At 49.0% G+C, this 22062-nt stretch overlaps 2 protein-coding genes across 2 annotated transcripts in view; one reads left to right on the top strand and one right to left on the bottom strand.

Moving 5' to 3' along the window:
• LOC106809688 (ubiquitin-conjugating enzyme E2 R2-like) overlaps positions 1-10373 on the top strand; it is a 15729-nt gene extending 5356 nt beyond the window's left edge. Inside the window, exons 2-5 of the mRNA XM_014812859.1 lie at positions 3547-3633; positions 5814-5911; positions 6730-6864; positions 7810-10373. Coding sequence (XP_014668345.1) covers positions 3547-3633; positions 5814-5911; positions 6730-6864; positions 7810-8047 — 558 coding nt within the window. The 3' untranslated portion in view covers positions 8048-10373. The remainder of the gene's footprint in view (positions 1-3546; positions 3634-5813; positions 5912-6729; positions 6865-7809) is intronic.
• A 6604-nt stretch (positions 10374-16977) lies between these two features.
• Positions 16978-22062, bottom strand: part of LOC106809681 (ubiquilin-4-like) — a gene marked incomplete in the record, with an annotated part of 33822 nt that continues 28737 nt past the window's right edge. The window contains 6 exon segments of the mRNA XM_014812851.1: positions 16978-17258; positions 19238-19449; positions 19860-20069; positions 20751-20917; positions 21261-21404; positions 21575-21720. Coding sequence (XP_014668337.1) covers positions 17055-17258; positions 19238-19449; positions 19860-20069; positions 20751-20917; positions 21261-21404; positions 21575-21720 — 1083 coding nt within the window.

Genomic DNA, 22062 nt, shown 5'->3' with positions numbered 1-22062 from the left:
GCACCTGTGTATAAAGGACAGTTGTGGTGTTTGCTCGTAGTGGTGGTTATACAGTGAAAACTACGTCCTGCAAAGCAGAAACACCTGTGTATAAAGGACAGTTGTGGTGTTTCCTCGTAGTGGTGGTTATACAGTGAAAACTGCGTCCTGTAGAGCAGGCACCTGTGTATAAAGGACAATTGTGGCGTTTACCCTGAGTGGCAGTGAAACTGTGTATATAGAGCAGGACCTGTGTATTAAGGACAATTGTGGTGTTACCCTGAGTGGCAGTTATACAGTGAAAACTGCGTCTATAGCACAGAAACCTGCGTGTATAAAGGAAAGTTTTGGTGTTTCCCATGAGTGGCAATGAAACTGTGTATGTAGAGCAGACACCTGCGTATAAAGGACAATTTTGGTATTTAGCACTATTTGCCCTAAGTGGCAGTCAAACTGTGTATATAGCAGAAATCTGCGTATTAAGGACAATTGTCGTGTTTGCACTGAGTGGCAATGAAACTGTGTATATAGAGCAGAAATTTGCGTATAAAGGACAATTAGATGTTACCCTGATTGGCAGTGGAACTGTGTCTATAGCACAGAAATCTGCATATAAAGGACAGTTTTGGTGTTTCCGTCGAATGGCAATTTTAGTGAAGCCATCTCCATAGCGCAAACGAACCACGGTTTCTAACGTTCGATTTGTTGAATTAAATACTCAGTTTCGAACATATTTACTGCGGCGCCCCCCTTTCCCAGCTTGGCACGATGCCATAAAATGCCCGATTTAAACACAAGGTGGCGCCATGCGGCTCGCCTCGAAATCGTTTAAATTCTCGCTCATGATTCATTAAAAATTCATTCAATTTCTCTTTATATATATTAATTATTATTATTCACTCCTGATATATATTATCAAGAGCGTATTAAGAAGCTTAATGCTCTTCTACCCTATTCTTACATAATTCTTACTACCCTAATGGCCTAATACCACGCTCTTGATATTATCAGGAGTAGATAATAGGGACTATATTATATAATAAAAGATATTAGGGACCCTATTATCTACTCCTGATATTATACGCTCCTGATAGTAGTGCAGTAGATTTGATAGCGGGGTGGGAGGCACATGTCATGTGTGTGTATGTGTTTTGATGAAGAGGGCTAGCCGTAGGTCGCCGTAGAGTATAACATCAAATTCATACTAAGTCAGGTCACTGGTTCAGCTACTCACGACTCCTCATGATTCTGCTAATAGTAATATAATGATTCTGTAATACGTGCTGCTCAAAATTCTCTCACATTACAGCCGCACGCTACGCTCTCTCGCTCGCTCTGCATAGCTCTGCTCGCTACACAGTTAGTTATGTATGTTGCAATCACTCATAGTAGTAGTTACACTAGCTTACAATACTAGTTACACTTGCTTACAATACTAGTTACACTTGCTTACAATACTAGTTGTATTGTATTACACTCGCTATTATATACAGTTGTATTACACTACTATACAGTTGTATTACACTCGCTTGTATTCATAGTTGCAATACTATAGCTTACAATATTTGTTACACTCACGTTTATTATTTGTTACACTCACTTACAATATTAGTGTTACACTCGCTAGTTTCTCTCAGAGATCTCTGTCATCTATATTATCAGGGGTGAACAAATGTCAAATTGTCATTATTCACCCCTGATATTATGCACTCCATGTACACTCGCTTATTTCTCTCGGAGATCTCTTTGTCATCTCTATATTAAGCACTTCTACTAGTAGTTCCCTAGTATTAGTCACAGTCACGTATAACATGAATTGTAGACCGTTATTAAATCAGAAGTGCACTGATCATGCACGCAATAGATTAAGAGGGCCCGCGGATCAGTCTAGAATGCCACGCTGTACATGCGTGTTCGTGTGTGCGCCAGAATGCACCGGGAGATAGCGGGGAGGGAGAGAAGGGAGGAGGAGAAAGAGGGGAGGGAGAAGGAGGCGGAGGAGAAAGGAGTGCATTTAGATAATGCACCCGTGCCATAACTGTGTCATTGCACTGAGCCGAGGGTGTTACGCGCACATGTAGGCCAAGTGGAACTTGGCGGTTCTAAATGCTGATCTCTGTTACGCAATTGCTACGGCGCGTATTAACATTTTATCTGATGCCGCTTTTATACTGGGGTTTATCCCGCTTCAGTTCCGGACCTGAAGCGGGATAACCCTCAGTATAAAAGGTCGAAACATACTTTTATAGCCCGAGCTAAAGTTATCCCGCTTCAGAAGCGGGCTAAAGTCGTGCGCAGTATAAAAGCGGCATGAGAAAACTAGATGGCTATCGTATCTCGCTGCATCATTTTATTTACCCGTGTGCATTGATTAACTAAATAACCAAATAAGGGGTTAAAACCCACGGCCTAACCTGCCCCGGCATAGAGTATACCTTACGCACACGTGCACGCACGCACGCACGCACACAACACGCACGCACGCACGCGCACACACACAACACACACACACACACACACACAGCACCACACACACACACACACACACACACACCACACACACACACACACTGTGCTATAGTATAAAAAATCTGGTGTTATATATATATATTATATATATATATATAATAATATATATAGATCAGGATGATAATAAGAACAAATTGTCTTTATTAACTCCTGATATTAATTATACTAGCCGGATACCCGGCATTGCCCGGGGAAATCTCTGTCGTGCGTTACTCAGTTGGTGACCGCTGCCGCGTAAGGAAATAAAGACCCAAAAATATAACTATCTATCTACTCCATGCTTCGCATCCATGCATCCAATCCATCCATCCCATTTCATGCCATCCATCGCCCACCGCATCCCATCCCATCCCAATCCCATGATATCCATCTTCATGCTCATCCCATCCATCATCCCATCCCATTCCCATCCGATCCGATCGATCCCATCCAATCCCATTCCCATCCCATGCGCATCCATGCCATCCCATCCCATTCCCAAACAGTAAAAAATAATAAGAAATCAAAAGCATAAAGACATTAAAAATAAGCATATAAAGAGGAGAGTAAAGCGGGAAAAGGGAAATAAGTTTCCCAGCTGCGACTCAAACCTGGAATCTGGTGGAGCGAGACGCGATTCTAGTGAATTAGCCAATGCGCCGTTAAGGGTATACACCATAAGATTCACACGTTACGTTGATGTAATCTGTAGACGCACCGCCATCTATTGATGAATAGAATTTTTATCAATTTTTATCTTTTTTACTTTTAAAATTTTTTGTTTCAGCCAGAACCACTTCCCAGACTCTGCGATTCTGAAATATCTTTAGTTTTCCTCTAAGGCTGCCGAGCTTCTCTAGTTTATGGCGACTCGCGCAGTACGGACTAATTCGGCTAAAACAACTGTATATATATGATATCAAGTTGTACATCTGTATAACTGTATACGTCTTGGCTTTGTCCCAGTGTGTCACATTCGAGAGGAACTGTGCCGCTCGCTTGGTCCCGCTCCATCAGTAGTGTTTTTATTTCACTCTCTCTTTTCGCTCTCTTTTCTAGGCTCACATGAAGTTTCCACCGGACTACCCGTACTCTCCGCCTAGCGTTCGCTTTCTGTCGAAGGTGTGGCACCCCAACGTGTACGAGGTGAGACAGACAGAGAGAGAGAGAGAGAGGGGGGAGAGGGAGAGATGTGCGCTCGCGCCTGCTTGCGTGCATGTAATGTGCGTCAGACCGCTATACCTAAATGTGTCTGTGTCAATTGTGTGTTCTTAGTAGCACAGCACAGTGTGAAGTGAACATGTCTGTGAGCATGTGTGTAAGGTGTTGTAAACATCACAGTATGTCAGAAGTGAATACTGGCTGTTACATACTGTTACACATATGTGTTATATATAATGTATGTATGTGTTTACATACTGTGTGCATTACATATATGGGCAGGCTCTATGTACGTGCTATATTATGCATCACAATGTAATTACAATTGTAATTGCAATGTAATTACAATGTAATTGCAATTTAATTAAATATTGACACATTTTTGTTAACAATTGGTGTGACTTACACATATATGCTTAACATATTATATACTTAACATATATATATATATATGCATATATGCATAGGCTCCCTGTACGTGCTGCACGTGAGTACGGCTGTGTTTACATGTGAAGTACACATAGCCCTATATACGATGTACTATATATAATCGGGGGTTGTATTTGTCATTATTAACCCCCTGATACTATGTATGTATATGTACAATGTGTACTATGCACTATGTACATCATGGCATACAATGTTCATCCCGGTGTAATATGAGTGGGTGTACGTTTATACATCTGACCTCGTTAGAATAGTATATATATAGTAAAAAAAGTGCAAATAGATGTAGACGCACAGTGAATACAGCCTGCACACGTGCAGTGTAACATGTTGTGTATAAGTGTAAAGTTCAGCACTCCCTCCAGTAAACATTAAGGCGCAAAGACCTCCATGTCGACGTATATCTATCTGCACAGTCAGTCTTTCTGTCAGCAGTACCCAGTGCCCTTTGTGTACGCTGTACGTCACAGCGTAAAGCAGACGTGAATGGCTGGATATGCGAACAATGTACGTTTCAATATCGAGTGCCTAAATGTACATGTACAGAGTACAATGATGTAGAGTAGAACATGCCAGCATAAAGCACAGTAGATGCAGTACTGGAACAAATATATAATTATGTATTCGGATCTTAGCGCCATTTATTGAATGACATCTCGAATGTCAGTGTAAAAGATATAGTGTCAATGTTGTAATGTAATTTATAGACGAGGAGAAGAGAGAAGTGAATTATTGAGCAATGGACGATGTGAGGTTGCGGTGGTCTAGGGCTGCACGTTACATGGCCCCGGTTTCTAGATGTTATCAGAGGTGAGTAATGACAAATTTGTCATTATTCACCCCCGATGATATTTATATTGCTACACCGTTTGAAAGAATATTATGCCTCTTGTAACGAGTTTGTGCAGAGAGAATAATAGCATGGATTTCTTCCCCCGTACGCATGTACATATTCACCGATTGTCATCGTTTTAGTGACTCTATTTTTAAAATGGGAAGTGTTAGATGTGACAGTGCCTAGAACGAGTTCCCGTTTCAGGGCGCCATGCTTGTAAGACCCAGATCGTGGTTACTATTTATAGAAAACGTGTGTCAACGGCTCTTAGCGGCTTTAATTATGAACGTATTTTCGTCGTGTTTGGCAAGGACATCGTTACTATTGTTAGAATGTATATGTCATCGGGGGAAGGAGGTGGGGAGTTTCTTATTGCTAGTAAACAACGATGTAATTCGCAGAACGATGGCAAACCTATTCCATTCTGCTTCTTTGATTGTATTTAGAAAAAATACCCAATCAAAAATTAAAATTCTCCATAAAAAATCGTTGTACATGATTTGTATCATTGGCGAATGCACGATTTATAAAGAGCCACACCCTTTATATTAAGCATTGTCACACGACCATATTTTCAATTTACACATGTTGTAATTACAGTAGTTACATTTATGTTAGCTCTACCGGCGTAGCCCCTTCGCCACTTCTACGGAGGAAAAGGAAGTTCTTATAGCGGGAGCGAAGGGGCTACACCGTTAGCGCTACATCTATGAACCGGGCTCCTGTACTCATGGCTGCTATTAATATTACAGCCACGCGTCCTGTAATCCCAGTTTAGCTGGATTCACAGGGTTCATGCACGCGCAGGTCTGCCTGCATTCCTCCTATCAGATGTTTGCCATCTCACCAGTCTGTTGTGAACGCGCGCTGGTTCTTTTTGCAGAATGGTGATCTGTGCATCTCGATTCTTCATCCACCAATCGATGACCCACAGAGCGGAGAGCTGCCTTCAGAGAGGTGGAACCCCACGCAGAACGTCAGGCGAGTTCACTAAACGACCTCGTACAAATAGATTCCTGTCTGGTGAAACTACGATGTGCTGCTACTATAGCTACCCTCCATTTAAAGCAACTCTACAGCAGAGCAGCCACAGAGCATCTATCGAGTGACAGTCGCATTTGCCATGTATTCAATGTTCAATGCCAATGCCAATGTTCAATGCCATGTTCAGTATTCAATTGCATTTGCTGAGAGTGTGTTCTGTATCTGGCTCATGGCTTGGCAACTTGATATTGAAATTCTGCTGTTTGCTTTTCGTTTGTATCACGAGATGTATCGTCGCTTGACTTGTATATATCTGGATGCACATAGTTTCGCAACCATAGTGGATCATTGTAGTCTTACAGTCAAGTACAGAGAGTAGAAGTTTTTAATTTTTAATTTTTTTATAATGTACTTTATTTCCAAAAATGCACACACATACATGTACAGAGTATGCTACACAACAACAGATAGTATTGTGATGTTAATCACATTACAGATGATACAAACATAATTATTGCTTTAATGCTTATGTGAGATGGTTTACAGAGAGTAGAAGTTAATGCACGTAACGATGGTTAATGTTTAAATTTGATTGTTAAAATACATGCTCGAAGGTTTATAGCGTCTGTGCACCAAGCATGTTTAGATCATTGACTGAACGTAGAGTTCAGTTTTCTTAGAATTACTGAAATTTCTTAAAAACCCCTATTTTTAATGTCTCAGTGTGTTCTGGGAGAGCAAACGAGGAAGCTGTGTGAGACAGATTTCAGTGAGACTGAAACGCAGTTCCTAATCTGCCACTATTGCACTTACAGGACGATACTCTTAAGTGTGATTTCACTGTTGAACGAGCCTAACACATTCTCGCCTGCCAATGTTGACGCATCCGTCATGTACAGAAGGTGGAGGGACTCGAAAGGCAAAGAAAAGGAATACGAGAATATTATCAGGTAAATATAGAGTAGCAAGACTGATCCGTATCATGAGGGTGCGCCCTGCAACACTACTGAGAGTTGAAAACGTAACACTACCAAGCAACGCACTTTAAAATGTACAATTTTCAAAAAGTTTCACGTTTCCGAAATCAGACCAAATGTTTTTTGTATTAGATATCATTCGTGTCTGACATTTATATTTGGCTATTTCTTATAATTACCAAATAACTTACTTATTATTTATATACTACTGCCAATTAGTGAATAACTTACTATTTATTATTTACTACAAAAAATTCCAGTCCAAGTTCCCAGCGAATTTGTCGTACATTCCACAACAAAACCAAATATATATATATAAGCACATAATTAAAGCCGCACAATGCGCATCCAAACGCTAATTTCTCCAGTACTATAGACTAGCAAATACTTCGTGTCATGCATAATCACACTACCTTATGACAAAATAAACTCTAGTTGCTCCCATTTCACTGCGCGTTTGCTTAAAACCCACAAGAAAGAGGTAAGAAAACTGGCATTCTGGCGCAAACGCCGACTGTTTGCCAAACAATTTAGCCTCGAAGTGGTGAGGTGACGTCACATGTTTTTATCTTTGCTACACCCGTACCGCTGTACCGCAGCACCGCTGCGCGGTTGCTTGGGGAAACTGTCAACAACATCGGAGAATTTTAACAACATTGGAGGTATTTTAAAATACCTTTTATAAGACATCGCGCAGTGAAATGGGAGGAACTAGAGTTTATTTTGTCATAAGGTCTAGTCTAGTACTGGAGAAATTAGCGTTTGGATGCGCATTGTGCGGCTTTAATATAACCTAATACATAACACATAATAATAAATAAATAAACAAATAACGTGATAAATAACTAACAAAAAAAATAGATAAAAAAAACAACTTAAAAACAAACAAAAACACTATTAAAAAATGTCTGATTCCAGGAAACAAGTGGCAGCTTCGAAGGCGGAGGCGGAGAAGGACGGCGTGCAGGTGCCGACGTCCGTCGAGGAGTACTGCATCCGCACGAAGGCCGAGCCGACGCACAGCTCAAACGAGATGACCGACTTCTACGATGACGACTACGCCGACGACCTCGATGACACGGACTCGGACGCGGACGCGGACTCGGACGCCAACTACTGTGATGCCGACGACGACAGCGGCAACGGCGAATCATGACGCGTGGCTACGCCGGCGGGTGGACTCTTGCGTGCGGTGGCGGCGTCGGAGACGTGACGCAGTTTTCGTCGTTGTGTTCCCCTTCTTCTTCTTCGCCCGGGTTCTCCGCGGCGGAGGTTACCGGGTAGTTTTTGACAGCAGCAGCGGAGGAAGGCGTCGTGCGTTTTCCCGGGTTTTATTTCGGAGGGAGGGGGGAGGGTGTCGAGATTAGGCCGGGTGGGAGGGGGCGTGGTGTGTGTGTGTGTCTCCGCGCGTGAGTGCGGGTGAACGTCCCCGGGGATGGGGTGTCCCGTTATCGTCGAGTAGCGAAGAGAAGGTGAGAGGGGGTTGTGGGTTGGTGCAGAAATGTTTTTCTTTTTCGTTGGAGACGTTCGCTAGATTTTAGAGTCCTGCCCCCCGCCCCCCAGAGTCCTTGGGATCGGCCCCCAGAGTACGAAGACGTGGTGAATCCACTTTTTACAGCTTTTGTGAGTATATTGTATCTGAGATTGTAAAATATTTATGAAACGTTTGCACACTGAACAATCTCTCTGGATGTGTTTATAAATGCCTTTTATATTCAACAGCAGCGGTGCAGTAGTAGTAGGTACGACGATGGCTTCACCTACGTATTTGTACCCGTTTTCGAATCACGAACCAAATGATCTTCGGTTGAGCGTTTGTTCGGTCACTGCTACCGTGACCTCGCAAGTTACACTGCCGCCACGAAGCACTCACTATTCGTTTTTCTTCTCTTTCGACTTCCTTCTAGTCTCAAGGAAGGCCACCGACCGATTGTTTTTACGAGGTCCCATTAGCAGTTCACTGCGTTCGCGTTTGTGGGATGACCGGGTTCCGAGAGAGAGAGAGAGTTCCGCAGCGGACGTAATGACCGTTTTTTGTAGGTTCAAATCTGCGCCTAATGTGTTGATCAATGTCGCGAACGGCGTGTCCCGAGCTAGGTGGCAGCACCGCATCGAAATGCGGACGGGCCGGGGCTATTTTGTCACACACACTTCACAGCATGACACGGCAGCATTGTGCGATCAACCTCGCCTCTGTCTCCTCTGGCCTCGTTCCAAGGCACCCTGGACGCCGACGTAATCGCGATTGCATTGTTACGCGTGGGCGGACCGCGCCCTCCCCCACTCACCGCGCATCTACGTCAGAGCCGCGTATTGTACATATAGCCCGCGTGTCCGCGTTTGTCATGTGAATTGCATTCGAACGTTGCAATATCGCATGATGTCACTCGGTCGCCTCTCTGCAGTCCTAGCGTCACCTCTCTCGGTGGTGGTGGTGGTGGTGTGGTGTTGGTGTTGGTGGGACAGGTCTCTTCGTACATCCAGCCTATGACTTTCGGTGCTTACCCGTACCATGTACAATGTCTACGTAAGGCTGTGGTAGGTCTGGGACTTATTTTGGAACCTCCTGTGTTTTGTTTTGTATGATCGGTTTCTGTATTTGAACTGCTGTACATCTGTTGCTGTTGATATACATACATATATATATATATATAAAGAGCGAGAGAGAGAGAGAGAGAGAGAGAGAGAGAGAGAGAGAAGGAGAGAGAGAGGGAGAGAGTACTTACTGTTACTTAGTGAACTGCTTGCTATACGACGGTAAGCAGGAGTGAGCGACGGAGCGAGTGAGTGATGAAATGAGTGGCGTGAGTGAGTGAGTGAGTGAGTGAGTGAGTGAGTGAGTGAGTGATTGAAGTGGTTCGCTCAACTCGTTTCGTTTTTGTTGTTTTATTTATTTGTGTGTGAGGTGGCTCCCTCTTTCACGCCGACGTGCGGTGGGTGCACCCCCCCCTCGCCGCCGTCTTCCGTGTACATACATGGCGTTTATGCGCGAGTGGCGCGCGCGTGTCGTCCGACTTGTATTCGTGTTTTCCGGCAAAGAGCTTGCAAATCTCGCATGATGCGGCAAGAGACTAGTCACGACACGAAATGTCGTCTGCTCGTCCTTGCTTGTACTCCCCCCGACTGCACGTAGTTACTGTACGTCACAATTATCCACTGTGTGTTGTTTGCGTTCAACCGAACATCACTTTCACTGGTATCGCGTGCGGGCGATATCTACTCGTCGTCACCTACGATTTTTCGAAAATTCCGTTCACCCTAATAGTGTTTGTACAGCCGGAACGCGCTAACAGGATTTTGTGAAGTTGAAGCTTTGACGAAACTTTGCTCGTGTGTGCGTGTGCGCTCCGAACAGCACGTTGTAGATTGTCTTGTTTTTAATGCTTGTGAATGTACTTGCCCGAGACATTCTTTTTTGGGTTTTTTTGCCAATAAAGGTATAAACAATTATGCAGAAATATGTATATGTAAAAAAAATTGAACACAATTTGCCTTGTTATTATTACCTAGCTTCGCGTGATCTCTCACAGCCAGCCACTGTTCACAGATGGTCATGATGGTCGACGCAAGCGTAGGGCGTAATGTTCAGAATTTAATGCGTCCACTGCAGGATGTTTACAGCAACAACCTACTACAACACTCAAATTTTGATTACTACGGCAAATGCCACTGGAAAATCCCTCCCTATTGCTTAGATACCATGACGCAATGCCCCCTCCATTGATAACATGACTATGCAGAGTTGATATTATGGACACCTGTAATGTCAACATGTAACTATAGCTCAATGGCTTCACTGACTATGCTTTCATTAGCGATTTGGTTCCCGTTCTCAGAAACATCGTAAAAGGTTATATGACTTCCATAATATGTTACTTCCATCATGGCTGCCATACATTACATTTGCACACGACTACATGTGGTGAAAGGTTATTACGTTCTTTACTCGTAGTGTCATGACTAATTATGTTTCCAGCAAAGTGCAGCTGTCACATAGCACCAAAAAATCAAGAGCATATTAAAAATGTCTTATTAAGAATGCCATTGTTAATACGCTCTTGATAAAATGAATGGCTGAAGTCAAGCAGGCTTCATTCACTATACACCTTATAGTTACCACCACCCGATCTCTATATATACTAACGTTAGTATGTAGAGGTCTGTGGTTACCACGGATTTTATACAAGATACATTTTGCATTTCAACTGCACATGCTCGTTAACTCCTTTTCATAAACCAGTTCGGCTTGTTGGTTTTAACAATAGACAATAAGGCCGTTTACCTTGCAAAATGTTCGCTTTTAATTTTACCGTGACCTTTAAACGTGAAAAGTGTATACTGTGTTGTTATTGGATGCATGAGCGGTTTGGAAAAAAACTTGAATGGTGGCGAGGCAAATGCTGTAAAGCAATTATTATATTTATAAATTTTGGTAGTATTTGGTAACCAAGATCCCACAATGACATCGTGCTTTTGACTTAAACACGCCATTTATTGACCGCATTGGTTTCATTGCCGTCATGTGTGCGCATCAGCCTATAGCACCAGTGGTCAAGCGGTACATATGCGATGAAAGTAAATGAACAAATGCAACATCTGTTATCACATCACGTTATATTTGAACAAGGTATATATAACTCTTTTTTTGATAAAAATGCTTTTTTTTGTCCCACCCACGTATACAGCAAGTCATAATTAATATCATTATTTACAGGAAAAGAACAAGCGAATGCAGAATGCGGTTGTGAAACGACCTAGGTGATTTCTGTGTGCGTGTTTGTGTGTGTTATAGCATGGACATCTTTAATTTGAAGCAGGTCTCAGAAATGCGTCGTATAACAAATGGCCATATTAATTTGAGCCGCGCGTAAATTCCAAATTTCACAAATCGTCAAACAATTACAACTCGAATCAATGCTAGTGTCCTTCCGTGACCGTTAAATCTCACGTATTTTCGTACACTCATATAACGTGGTTTTCTTACTCTATATAATTTCTAAGTATACTAAAATACTGACAGTTTACGGATTCACAAATACTTTCCACCACTGCCGTCTTCAGTGAACAGAGAATATGACGTACAATTACGTAAATAAGTGTGGATTTAGAAGTAGAGCTAAATTAATTTTATTAACAACATGGTATCCGTGACGTAAACGGCCGAATCAAAACACCCCTTCAAAAGTCGCCCACTATAGTGGCTGTTGGAGTGTTGCACACATGACGCCTAAGATGGAAGGACTACAGGTCTTTCCGTCTGGTCAAGCATCCACAACAATCGAGTGGACGTTGACGACAGCTACACAAGCCTGCATGATTTGCAACTGGACTGAAACCTTGGTGGGCTGCTCATAGCTGGTCAACTAGTCTGTGTTGGCACCGCTGCTGCGATTCACTTTTTGTTTAATTCTTAGTTCATTTGTATTTCAATAAATTTTCCTTCACTCGTTCTTCTAATCAAACCAGTCTGACCGTTAGCATCTTGTAGCGTCTATTACTGTGTAGGCGGGGATGGATCACAGAGTGGGGTGGAACATCGGGGGCTGGGGGTGAACCAAGGGGGTTGGGTCCGTGAATAACACGGGCTGCGTCGGGATCACGGGGGCCGGCGTGAATCACACGGGGCTGCGCTGGCAGTGTAATCACGGGGGCTGGGATGAATCACGGGGGCTGGGGGTGAATTCACACGGGCTTGGGGGGGATCACGGGGGCTTGGGCTCGTGAATCACACGGGCTGGAGTTGTGAAATAACACGGGCATGGCTGGGGGGGATCACGGGGGCTGGGGCTGTGAATCATCACGTGCTGGTGGGGGGGGCGGAATCACGGGGGCTGGGTGTGCAATCACACGTTGCTGGGCTTGGAATCACACGGGCTGGGGGAGAATCACACGGGCTGGGGCCCGGGAATCACACGGGCTGGGGTGAATCACACGGGTCTGGAGTGTGAATCACACGGGCTGGGGCGCGAAATCACGGGGGCTGGGGCGAATCACACGTGCTGGGGGGAATCACACGGGGCTGGGGAGAATCACACGGGCTGGGGGAGGGGAATCACACGGGCTGGCGGGTGAATCACGGGGGCTGAGCGGCGCGGGAGGAATCAAGGGGGGCTGGGGCGTGAATCACACGGGCTGGGGTGAATCAAACGGGGCTGCGGGAGTGAATCACGTGGGCTAGGGGCTGAATCACACGGGCGCTGGGGTCTCCGTGAATCCCACCGGGGCTGGCTGGGAATCACGGGGGCTGGTTGTGAATCACGCGAGCCGCTGGCGTGGTGAATCACACCGGGCTGGGCGCCGAGATGAGAAATCACGGTGAGCTGTGCGGCGCTGAATCACGGGGGCTGGGGGAGGAAATCACAGGGCGGCTGGGGTCCTGTGAATCCACACGGGTTGGGCTCGTGAATCACAACCGGGCTGGCGGGGAATCACACGGGCGGCGGTGGAATCACACGGGCTGGGCGGTGAATTACGGCGCCGGTGGGGTGTGAGAATCATGGCTGCGGTGAATCACTGGGGGCTGAGGTGAAGAATCACGTCACGCCGGGGCTGGGCTGTGAATCACGCCGGGCGCTGCTGGCTTGCTGAATCACGGGGGCTGGGCCATCGTGAATCACACGTCAGCTGGGGGTGGGAATCACACGCCGGCTGGCGGGGAATCACGGAGGCTGGGGCGAGCGGGAAATCACGGGGGGCTGGGGAATCACGAGCGGCTGCGGCGTGAATCACGCGGGCTGGAGGGGAATTCCACGGGGGCTGGGGTGAATCCACGGGGCGCTGCCGAGCGAATCACACGGGCTGTGGTAGAATCACACGGGCGGGGGAATCACGGGGGCCGGGCGGCGTGTTTTTTTTTTTTTTAAATCACGGGGCTGGGAGGTGAATCACGCGGGGCTGGGTGAATCATGGCGGCTGGGAGTAAACACACGGGCTGGGCGTGAATCACGGGGTGCTGGGGGGGATCACACGGCTGGGGGTGCTCGGGGGATCACACGGGCTGCCGGGTGAAATCACGGGGGCTGCGGGGGGCCTTCGGGAATCACACGGGCTGAGTGATACCGCTGAATTCCACGGGCTGGGCTTCGTGATCACACGGGGCTGGGCGTTGTTCACGGAGGGGTCGCTATGGGGTTAAATCACTGGGGCGCTGGGGTGAATCACACGGGCCCTGGTTACAAGTGAATTCCACGGCGCTGGGGTGCAATCACACGGCGCTGGGCGCTTTGCATCACGGGCGGCTAGCGGTAATCACGGGGCTTGGGCGCTGAATCACACTGGGCTGGGGCTAAATCACACGGCTTGGGGTAAATCACACGGGCCTGGGGGTAAATCACACGGCGGGGCGTGAATCACACGCGGCTGTGGTAATCACACGGGCTGCGTGAATCACGCGCGGGCGTGCCGGGGTCAATAACACGGGCTGGGGTTGATCACGGGAGTTGGCCGCGGGTGAATCACGGCCGGTCGGGCGCTGTTCAGCCTATAGTATTAGGACCATTCCGCATGAACCTTCCACACATGACAACCAGTACACGTGAACATAACTTGCCAATTAAATTCAATTTAAGGCTAAACCTACTGTCCGGTTCGTACAAAAAGATAATTGGAAAAATACTTGTTCTAGTGTTTAATTGCTGCATGATTTACTGTGTACATTTTACATTACTCTTAATAACATGAATGTCGCTTCTTTATCTACGCGTTTCCCTTTATGCCGATAATTATTGCTCGCTTTTATTAGGTTCTTTTAGCCCAACTGTTATATTCCGCAACATTGTCTCATGTACAGCATATTACCCGCAGCAAGTATGGTGAAAAAACAAAAATATAAAATACAAACTCTAAGTAGTAGATAGTTCAGCGTAAACCGTTACACGAAACAACGTAGAATCAGCAATAACATCAGCCAAACACGTTACCTATAAAACAAGCAAGCCAACAAAAAATGTCTAACAATTTATATTACTCTTGAAATTGTGTTCCGTGTGGATACACGACAATCGCCGCATGCCATACACATCCGATTGGCGGGGAAAGGGAATTTCCATTCACCAATTTGTGTATAATGCATGCCTGTTCTGTTAAGTTCGTTGAAGGACAGCTAAGGCTAAAGAGATGTTATTAAAAAATACCACTTGCCGGCTTGAATGTCTTCATTGATTTTAAAACTGTTTATTATAGCCATGTAGTAATTATATAGCTGTGACAGAAACATTAAATGCTGCGTGAATAATAGCATATATACAATAATAATCGCAAAAAAGTAATTGCAACTACACAGCAAAAGCGTCACAAAATATTTTCTATAAAGCTTGGGTGTTGTTTTCATTAATGCTAATTGAATATTTAAAAATATGCGGACACTTACATCAGAACAACTTCGATATGATGCAATATTATCTGAAATGCATAAAAACCTTAACAATTGTTGTCGCTAGCACGACAGTGAAAGCAGTTTTAGGGGCACACGAGTTTTTCATAGAACACTATTTCTTGAACCCACACTGCTAAATTGATTTTACCCGGTGTTATCCACGAACAAGTGACTAATCTTCCAGCCCAGTTAATTGTCGCATCTTGGAAGTAAATAATGCAGCCAGGACGACGATTTTTTCAGGTGACGAGCCTTCGCAGGTGCTAATCAAACTGTTGCATAACTCACCTTGTCAGACACCTGCTCTGCCATTGCCAGACAGCTGCTCTGCCATTGCCAGACAGCTGCTCTGCCATTGCCAGACACCTGCTCTGCCATTGTCAGACACCTGCTCTGCCACTGTCAGACACCTGCTCTGCCATTGTCAGACAGCTGCTCTGCCATTGCCAGACACCTGCTCTGCCATTGTCAGACACCGTGTCTGCCACTGTCAGACACCTGCTCTGCCATTGTCAGACAGCTGCTCTGCCATTGCCAGACACCTGCTCTGCCATTGCCAGACACCTGCTCTGCCATTGCCAGACACCTACTCTGCCATTGCCAGCCACCCACCTTGCCACTGCCAGACACCGGCTTGGATATTGCCTAACACCTGCGCTGACATTGCCAGACACAATCTTTGCCAGCGCCAAGCAGTAACGATGGCAGAAGTTAAAAAGCTCACTAAGCACGAACGGCATTGCAAGGCGAATACGTACGTATTGGTTGCGTGCACGAGCAGTGTACGCGTGTGGGCGAGTCACGATCAGCTAACAGCCCTTCCGCTTAATACTCTATACAAAACAATGTCCAACTACCGTGATGCTGGTGTGTGGTGTACCCTTACACCATAACAGACCGATCACCCAGGCCCAGAGAACCGTGCCACACCCACGGTGTGTTGGGACGACGATATATAATAATCACTTTAATGCTAAAAATAAGACATTTAATATGTTGAAGGAATTGATGACAAGCATTCGTTACGCGCGTGTGTACCTCGTGGTTGCACATTAAGTCAGTAATTACTGGTCAGGTAAATCAAGCCACTTTTGAGTCACTGCTGCAAGGACAGTTGCTGCTGCATCGTAGATACTCGGGACTAGCCTCCCCTCTCTCTCTCCCTCGATCTCAATCTCTCTCTCTCTCTCTCTCTCTCTCTCTCTCTCCCTCCCTACACCACACACTAACACTCAAAAGCATGCACACACACACGCACGCAGACATGAATGCACACCCGCACACAAACACACACCCAAGAATGTGTGCCTACACGCACATATGCGCACGTGCAGTGCATGCATGCACAGATTAACACTCGCAAATATGAGCACTCGCATGAATGCTTTCACACATGCACGCACGCACGCACCCAAGCACGCACGGACAAACACACCTACCCTCACCAACGCAGCAATTACCCATCATCCGAGTGCCCCTCACTCACTCCTTCCTCCTCCTCCTCCTCCTCGTCCCCCTCCTCCTTGGCAGCAGCAGTCCACGATCCGACAGCAACGACAACAATGACGTCAACAGTGGCGCCAGTCTACGATCCGAGAGCGACGACGATGCCGACGACGACGACGATGACGACGACGGCAGTCTACGATCCGAGAGCAACGACGACGACGACGGCGGCAGTCTATGATTCGAGAGCAACGACGACGACGGCGACAGTCTACGATCCGAGAGCGACGGCGACGACGGCGGCAGTCTACGATCCGAGAACAACGACGACGACGGCGGCAGTCTAGGAGCTCGGGGCGGACCCGCTGGAGCCGGCGCCCGACAGAAGACGCTCGACCGCGGCGTTGACGTCTCCGAACGTAGCCGTGAGCGCCTGCAGGTTGGCCTCGCGATTCACGAAGCCCATCGCTGCGAGCTGCTCCAGCTGGCTGCGGAATCGCTCCTCAGGGTTGCCTCCCGCCCCCGCCGCCGCAGCACCCGGCTGCGCCTGTAATATAGTATTATGAGTAACCTGCGAAGATCGAACCGCTCCACCGGGTTGCCCCCCGCCCCTGCCCCCACCTCCGCCGGCTGTGCCTGTAATATAATATTATGAGTGAGCTGCGCGGAACGAGACGACACGAGACAATGAGATGACGTTAATAACGGGCAGCGCGCGAAACTCTCATACAAAATGCTGCACCTGCGCGGAACGAATCGCTCCTCCAGGTTGCCTCCCGCCCCCGCAGCTTGCGCCCGCGCGGAACAAGATGACGCGAGAGGACAGCAACGAGACGCGACGATCGAGAGATGTCGAAACGACGATCGGGGCGTCGTGACGATGTTAACAACGACGTAAACACGTTAGCAACGTTTGCGTTTTAAAAAGTGGGTGCGTGTTCTGGGTAGGTCCGCCCGACGCGGACGTGACATGGTCGCGTGAACGAGCGCGCGAAACGTTCGGACAGTCGAGGGAAATGCCAAAGCAGCGCACAGAGTCGTCACATGAACGAACGAGGACGTAAGATACGAGTACGTGTAGAGTTGCTGGAAAACAATGCGAGGAGAGAGAGAGAGAGAGAGAGAGAGAGAAAGAGAGAGACCCAGCACCTCCTTCCTCTACATCCGCAGGTATCCCTCCTCCCCTCCAGCACCGCCCCACCTCCTGCCCCGCTACACCGCAGGTTTGCCCCTCTCCCAGCCAGCACTCCTCCCCCTACACGCAGGTATGTCCCCTCCTCCCCCAGCAGCGCCCACCTCCTCCCCCTACAAACGCGCAGGTATGTCCCCCTCCTCCCCCAGCACCACCCACCTCCTCCCCCTACATCTGCAGTTTATGTCCCCCCTCCTCCCAGCACCGCCACCTCCTCCCTCCAGCACCGCTATCTCCTTCCCTCTACACCGCAGGTAATGTCCCCTCCTCCCCCAGCCGCCGCCCCTCCTCCCCTACAGCCGCAGGTATGTCCCCTCCCCCCCCCAGACCGCAGGTATGTCCCCTCCTCCCCCTACAACGCAGTTAATGTGCGCCTCTGCCCCCAGCACCGCCCCAGATTCGCTCTCCAGCACCGCCACCTCTCCCTTACTACCGCAGGTTGTCTTCCTCCTGCCCAAGCACCGCCCACCCTCACCCCAGCACCGCAGGCCCCACCTCCCCCCCTACACTCGCAGGTATGTCCCCCTCCACTCCTCTCAGCACCTCCACCTCCTCCCCTACAACGCAGGTATGTCGCCTCCTTCTCCCAGCACCGCCACCTCTCCCCCTACGACCACAGGTATGTCCCTCTCTCTCTTCCTCTCAGCACCGCCACCTCCCCCTACACCGCGGTATTGTCTCCTACCTCGTCCTCTAGCTCCCCACCCCTTCCCCCTACATGGCAGGTTATATCCCACCCTCCCCATCACTCGCCCACATCTCCTCCTAACACCATCAGTATGTCCGCTCCTCCTCTTTCCCAGCAACGCCACCTCCTCCCCATACACCAAAAATGTGCCCCTCGCTCTGCTCCCAGCACCGCCTCACCTCTGCCCCCTACACCACAGGTACTGCTCCGCCCTGCCTCCTGCCCCCCAGCCGCCCACCTCCTCTCCCTACACCGCAGGTATGTTCCTTCCTCCTACACCGCCCACCTCCTCCCACTACACCACAGAAGCTCCCCTCCTTGTCCCTAGCACCGCCAACATCTCCCCCTACACCACCCAACTCCTCCCTTTACACCGCAGGTATGTTGTATGGCAACTTGTGTGGTGTGTACAGGAATGTTGTGTGATGTTGTAGGAATAGTCGAATGTTGTATGATAGCCCGTGCGGTGTTGCAGGAATGTTGTACGATAGCCTGTGTGGTGTAACTGGTGTTGCAGGAATGTTGTCACGAACCGTCGCGGTGGTTGCAAAAGGGGAATGTTGTACGATAGGCCTGTGTGTGTAACTGGTGTTGCAGGAATGTTTGTACGATAGCCTGGTGATGGGTGTTTGCAGGAATGTTGTACGTTAGCCTTGTGTGGTGTTGCAGGAATGTTGTACGGTAGCCTGTGTGGCGTTGCAGGAATGTTGTACGATAGCCTGTGTGGTGTTGCAGGAATGTTCTCGACACCCGCGCCGGCATGCAGACCGTCTGATGCATGGCAGACATGATGGAGAATGGCACAGCTGATGCCGAACATGATGTTGGCACCCCTAATCTCAGTCGATGCTGGCAGATCTACTGAGTCAGAACCCAGGATTGCGACGTGCAGGTTAAGGGCTGTTCGTCTTCACTATGCAGCGTGCTCTTGCCGCGTCTCGCTCTGCACGGCGTGAGACTCTGCCTTGTCTCAAACTCTGCGCGGTCTCTCTGCTGCCAGCGGCGTACTCTGGCGCCATCTCGCTCTGGCACGGCATCCTCTGCCGATGCGTACTCGGGGGCATGCGTGCTCTGCCACGGCGTGCTCTGGCCGCGTCTCATGCTGCACGGCGTGCTCTGCCGGTCTCACTTTGCACGGCGTTGCTGCTGCCAGGCGTCTCATGGCTGCTACGGCGTGCTCTGGTCTCACTCTGCCATGGCGGTACTCTGCCGACGGCGTACTCTGCCGCGTCTCACTGCTGGCCAGGCGTGCTCTGGCCACGGCGTACTCTGCCGCGTCTTCTCAGTCCTGCACGCGTGGCTCTGCCACGTCTGCAATGCTGTCCGGCGTTGCTCTTCGCGCTCACTGCTGCCATGGCGTACTCTGCCATCGGCGTATCTGCCGCGTCTCACTCTCGATGGCGTACTCTGCACGGCGTACTCTGGCGTGTCTACTCTGCGCACGGTGTGTTTGCCGCGTCCACTCTGCCACGCGTACTCTGTGCCACGGCGTACTCTGCCGTGTCTCACTCTGCCACGGCGTGCTCTGCCGCGTCTTATCTGGGCCACGGCCGGTACTCTGTGCAACGGCGTATCTCTGCCAGCGGTACTCTGCCACGTCTCGCACTGGCTGCCATTGCGTATCTCCGCTCTTTCATGCTGCTATCGGCGTAGTCTGCACGACGTACTTGCCACGACGTTACTCTGCCACGGCGTACTCTGCCACTGACGTACTCTGGGCCCAGCCGTCTCTGGCCACGGCGTGCTATGGCCACGTCTCAGCTGCACGGCGGTACTCTGCCGGGGCATGCCTGCCGCGTCCGCTCTGCGACGCGTACTTGGTGGGCCACGGCGTACTCTGCCAGGGCATGTCTCTGCCGCGTCTCACTCTGCCACGTCTCACTCTTACCACGTCTCACCTGCACGGCGTATCTGCCTCGTCCTCACTTCTGCAGTGTCTCACTCTGCCGTGTCACTCTGGCGCGTCTCAATCTGTCCGCGTCTTGCTATGCCCAGCGGTTACTGTTTCTGGGGCCACGGTGTCTCTGCTGCGTCTCGCTCATGCGATGGCGTACTCTGCAGCTTCATATGCTGCCGACGGTTCCTCCTGCCACTCGTGCTTCTGCCACGGCGTGCTCTGCCACGGCGTGCTCTGCCACGGCGTGCTCTGCATGACGTACTCGCCACGGGTGGCTCTTGCCGCGTCTGCATGCTGCTAGGCGTACTCTGCCGACGCGTAGCTCTGCACGGTGTCTTCTGCACGGCGTACTCGTGCCACGGTCGTCTCTGCCACGGCGTATCTCTGCTCACGGCGTACTGCTGCCACAGTGTCTCTGCCACACTCCCTCTGCCACAACAAGTGTACGTCTGCACATCTCAGCTCTGCACGGCACGCTCTGGCCACGGCGTACTCTGCAGCGGCACGCTCTTCCTGCATCTCGTCTCCACAGCACGCTCTGCGCATCTTCGTTCTGCCACGGCCCGCTCTGCCGCATCTCGTTTGACGGCACGCTCTGACCAAGCGTGCTCGCTCTGCCACGGCATATGCTCTGCCGCATTCTCGGCTCTGCCACGGGCAACGGCTCTGGCGCGTTCGCTCTGCCGACGTCTCGCTCTGGCCCGCACGCTATCTGCCGCGTCTGCGCTCTGCACGGCAGTCGTCTGGCGCGTCCCGCTCTGCCACGGCGTACTCTGGCCACGGGCAGCGCTCTGCACGGCGTGCTCTGCAAACGGCGTACTCTGCCACGGCGTACTCTTGTCCCGTGTCCTCGCAGGCATCGTCGCTCTGAGCCACGGCTAGCTCTGCGCGCGTCTCGCTATGCCACGGCGTATCTCTGGCCACGGCACACGCGTCTGCCGCATCGTCGTCTGCTACGGCACGCTCTGCGCGTCTCGCTGTGGCCACGGCACCTCTGCGCGTCTGCTCTGGGCGCGTTCTCGCTCTGCCACGCACGCTCTGCTGCGTCTGCCGCTCTGCCACGCACGCTCTGGGACGCCATCTCGCCTTGATTGTAGGATGATTGTAGTGATACTGTTCTCGCGATTGTTTTCCCTGCGTGTCGAGTGCACGTTCTTTATGTCTTTAGATTCGGTCTCGAACAATCGTTGTTTGCCGGGGATCGCAGCTTCCAGAAAACTTAGCCGCAGCAGCTGCACATTTCGTACAGCAGGCTAAGTGAATCGCAATTCGTAAATAAATATAAATAGAAAGAACAATAATATCTGGCGTTCGATTGGAAGCAATGCGAAGAAGGCCATACAGTAGCTCCTGTTGGTTCTGTCAAACAGCTGTTAGCGAGTAACTTAGATCCACAAGCTTTTTGGCAATCATTAAGGCCAGAATGCAACAACAATCAAATGACAAAACAGGGAAACAACAACAATGTTATATTGTAATTAATAGTAATGAACAAATTAATAGAAGGTTTGACAAGACCAAGTAATAAAAAATAACTGCTATTGGTTCAACTAGTAGTTGCAAGAAGTTTCGAG

The sequence above is a fragment of the Priapulus caudatus genome, unplaced genomic scaffold, assembly GCF_000485595.1.
Source record: "Priapulus caudatus unplaced genomic scaffold, Priapulus_caudatus-5.0.1 Scaffold376, whole genome shotgun sequence".
NCBI classification, from domain to species: Eukaryota; Metazoa; Priapulida; class Priapulimorpha; order Priapulimorphida; family Priapulidae; genus Priapulus; species Priapulus caudatus.
Note: the sequence above shows the minus strand (reverse complement) of the source record. Positions and strands in the feature narration are given on the sequence as shown.